The following is a 3,589-nucleotide window of genomic DNA, read 5'->3' as shown; positions in this document are numbered from 1 at the left end:
CACAATGTTTTGAAGGTCTGAACAGCTCCATATAAAACTAAAACTGGTAAGATCTTAAATGCCCAGGATGTTTAAACCTGTCAGAACACAAAGTGGCGAGGAAGTCGAGGACGATTGAGTAGAACTGAGGGTGGTGTTACTCTTCCATGGTCTTTAAAGGGAGAATACAGTATTAAGATGCTGTGAATGATTGGGAATAGCTTTACGGGGCATCAACAAGTTTGTCAATGTGATGCCCAACTGCTCCAGATGTCAGCAGCGCATGAGTGTGCATGTCTATGTGAGTGCATGTGTGTATGCATTTGGGAGAGGACACGGGGACATGTTTCTTGAATTTCCAAGGCTCAGATCCCATCTACACCCTCACCCCCCCCCAACAAGTCTTAGTGTCCTGCCAGTCTCAGTATGCGGTGACCAGGTCTTTGTCATAATCATATCTGCCCCTTTTAGGGGCGGGGCTGTCCTGGCTGTCATCAGTGTCCTCACTGTCCTCAGCTCCACCCCCTCCTTCTTCCTCCGAAGAGTCATCCAGAGTCAGATCCACCACGGCTCCGCCTCCCGACCCGGCACTGGTGCCGCCGGTTCCTGCCGATGCACCACCCGATCCAGACTTCCCGGTCTGGTTTGTGCCACTGTGTGCTGGGGAGTGGCCGTTCGCCTCAGGAACACCTTGGATGAGAGTTAAGACCCGTTATTTCCCATTAAATAATTAGATTTGCTCAAATGTAATATTATGCAAGTTAAACGTGTTGAAAATGACATTTCAGAAGGAAGAAACATTCTTACATATATCCACCACAGGACAGTCAGGTGTGCAGCTGTTTTCCCGCTCTCTTTCCTTCTCTTTGTCATCCCTGATTGGCCTCCATGAACCGTCAGTCAAATACTCAATCTCCTCCACATCCTCCGGCGTCTCTTTAAGGATCTCGGACAGCAACCTGAAATGGGTCACGTTTGGTGAGTTTTACTGCCAGAGCCTGCGAGAAGCGAGGAGTTTAAGTAACTGTGCTTACCCATCAATAGTTAGAAGCTCAAAGGGAGCGGGTTTGTCGCATACAGGGCAGGTCCATGTGGGTTTCTTTTCATTCATTTGCAGGAAAAAGACAGCGTCAAAACACTGCAGGTGGGCGCAGGTGAGCACTCGACATGGCACTCCAAGTCTCATCTTTACCAGCTGTGTTGAAAAGACTTATTAGATCTATAACATTGCTACGATGGTTCCACAGCTAAGAGTCCACATAAAAGACAAAAACAGGACACTTACAGGACAGATGAGGGACACTCGCAGTCCCGTAGTGGCAATCTCACTCTCAGGATCAAAGCGCAACTTGTCCTGAACTGTGTACATACAAACAAAAAAGGTTTCAGTATAATATTGATGCTAAGTATATATGTATATTTACACACACACACACACACACTACTGTTTTAAAGAAAAAGGCTAAACGCACCCACGCAGGCTGCATTTATTTAAGTAAAAATATAGTATTGCAAAATATTTTTGAAATTAAAAATATATTAAAATTGAAAACAATCATTTTAAAATGTCATTTATTCATGTGATGTCAAAGCTGAATTATCAGCATCATTACTCCAGTCTTCAGTGTCGCATGATCCTTCAGAAATCATTCTAATATGCTGAGTTGGTGCTCAAACATTTCATATTATCAATGCTAAAAACCGTTGTGCTGCTTAATTTATAGATAGCAAAAAAAAACACCTTACTGATCCCACACTTTTGAATGTATTATTCAAATCAATAATGTTTAATGTTTATATTGCCTAATCCTTTAGTAGGCATTGAAACTACCACATAGCAAATGGTTAAAAGGTTCCTTTATGAACAAAAAAAAACATTAAATTAATCAATCATGGAAGTCAATGCAATGAACTAATACAGCGAACTATTTTTTTGTTGTGATTAATTAGTTTTATTAATTAAAAGCCTGAGAATACATTAAAAAACACATGCAAATAATTTCAACTGCTTTTCTTTTTTTTTTTTTTACTATTGTTTCATACATCACACTTCCCGGGTTTCAAGTGTAACCACTGATCATGCAATGTGTTTGCCCAAGGTGAGAAACTTACTGCGTTCGCGACAACGTTCGGGACTCTCGACTGAGCAATGCTTCAGCTGGTTAAAGAGCTCTCCAGATGTGAACACCCTCACCAGGTACACTGCCACCGAGTACCGCTGCATCCAAAACACAGAGGTCAGTAACAACACACTCATCTTCATCTAACATGTTCATTCACATATACAGATATAAGAAAATAGCTCTGTACATTTCCAAAGTTGCCCCATGTGATGGTGACTCTGTTAGTGACTGTGGAGAGGTGTAACCATGGCGTGATGTTGACTGGTCGACAGGGCCGACGTGGCTCAACACCTGGTTTATTGGAGGGATAGTAACCCTGAACAAAAAGTAGTAATGTAAATAAGTGAATTAATAATTTACAGCAACAAGTTATACAACATTCTAAGAAAACCATTTAAAACACAACAGACGCATTCAGAAAATTTATTCTGGTGTATTGAGGCTCACGATCCTCCAGAGTGGTGAAACCACCACATTCCCTGTTCTCTCAGCCTAATCAAATTCGTAACACTTACCGGTACATGACAGTAGGACTGATTCACTTTCACAGCAATGTTGGGAGGATATTGGTCCTCCTGAACGCCGATAGAGTCTGTGTAGCAGATTCTAGGAGGAAAACAGGATATGTTAGCATGCAATAAATGCATCTCTGACTCTAAAACGTGATGTACAGACATGATTTAGCTGAATGGCGTACCTGAGAACAACTTGAACTGATTTCATCCCTGGGCGAAGTTCACTGTGCATGTGTAAGTAAGAAAACATTTTATGAGTTTTGACAAAACGTGTTTAGGGTTCAGATCGCACTATATGTGGAGAATAATGCACAGCAATCAGCTCTTTTTTTTTTTAAAGTGCCGTTTATCGGTTTTTGCAAAATTAACTCTTCATATACATATATATATATAAATATTAGGGATGCACCGATACTGGTATCGGGCCCGATACTGGTCTCCTGTACTCGTTAAAATGCCCCGATACCAAACGCCGATACCACACAGCATGTGATAAGCGCCATATTAAAAACAAAGAAAAACCAACAACAGAACAACAGACAGCAGAATTGAGTTAAGGATGTCTACTACGAAGTATATGTATGCAATGAATATAACATTAAACATTCAGTATTAACGCCTGTATAGCTGATGTGCGCAAGCTGATAAACAAATCACGCTGAGTGGATTGAGCGCACGGCGGTGCAGATGTGCGAGCTTGTCTGTGAGAAAGGCATGTTCACTCGACATCACTGGAAAGTTTGTAGTTCGGTCGGATATGTCAAAAACAAGTAAGTAAAACAATGCACAAGTTACTTAACGGCAGAGAGAGAGAGAGAGAGAGAGTGAGAGAGCGCGCGCAATTCTGTTATGTGATCTTTGATGTTCACTCACTATAGCACACGCATCATTTGGATTAAAACGAAATCGTAAAAATAAAACCATTCATAGGGGCATTCACTATAAACATCATTTATTTTCAACCTTAGGCAT

At 41.3% G+C, this 3,589-nt stretch overlaps 1 protein-coding gene across 3 annotated transcripts in view; it reads right to left on the bottom strand.

The window, feature by feature from the left end:
• LOC107655204 (E3 SUMO-protein ligase PIAS4-like) overlaps window positions 1-3,589 on the bottom strand; it is a 10,206-nt gene that overhangs the window by 3,048 nt on the left and 3,569 nt on the right. For 2 of the 3 annotated variants that reach the window (XM_016442623.1, XM_016442625.1), the window contains exons 4-11: window positions 2,800-2,841; window positions 2,618-2,708; window positions 2,290-2,418; window positions 2,092-2,197; window positions 1,265-1,338; window positions 1,014-1,174; window positions 787-938; window positions 7-669 (exon numbers count right to left, since the gene is read on the bottom strand). In XM_016442623.1, the coding sequence (XP_016298109.1) occupies window positions 401-669; window positions 787-938; window positions 1,014-1,174; window positions 1,265-1,338; window positions 2,092-2,197; window positions 2,290-2,418; window positions 2,618-2,708; window positions 2,800-2,841 (1,024 nt within the window). In that variant the 3' untranslated portion in view covers window positions 7-400. Of the gene's footprint in view, window positions 1-6; window positions 670-786; window positions 939-1,013; window positions 1,175-1,264; window positions 1,339-2,091; window positions 2,198-2,289; window positions 2,419-2,617; window positions 2,709-2,799; window positions 2,842-3,589 lie in introns of those variants that run through there. The other variant, XM_016442624.1, reaches the window with a different exon arrangement.

The sequence above is a fragment of the Sinocyclocheilus anshuiensis genome, unplaced genomic scaffold (assembly GCF_001515605.1).
Source record: "Sinocyclocheilus anshuiensis isolate Anshui unplaced genomic scaffold, SAMN03320099.WGS_v1.1 scaffold735, whole genome shotgun sequence".
Lineage (NCBI taxonomy): Eukaryota > Metazoa > Chordata > Actinopteri > Cypriniformes > Cyprinidae > Sinocyclocheilus > Sinocyclocheilus anshuiensis.
This window is presented reverse-complemented; position numbering and strand designations above follow the sequence as displayed.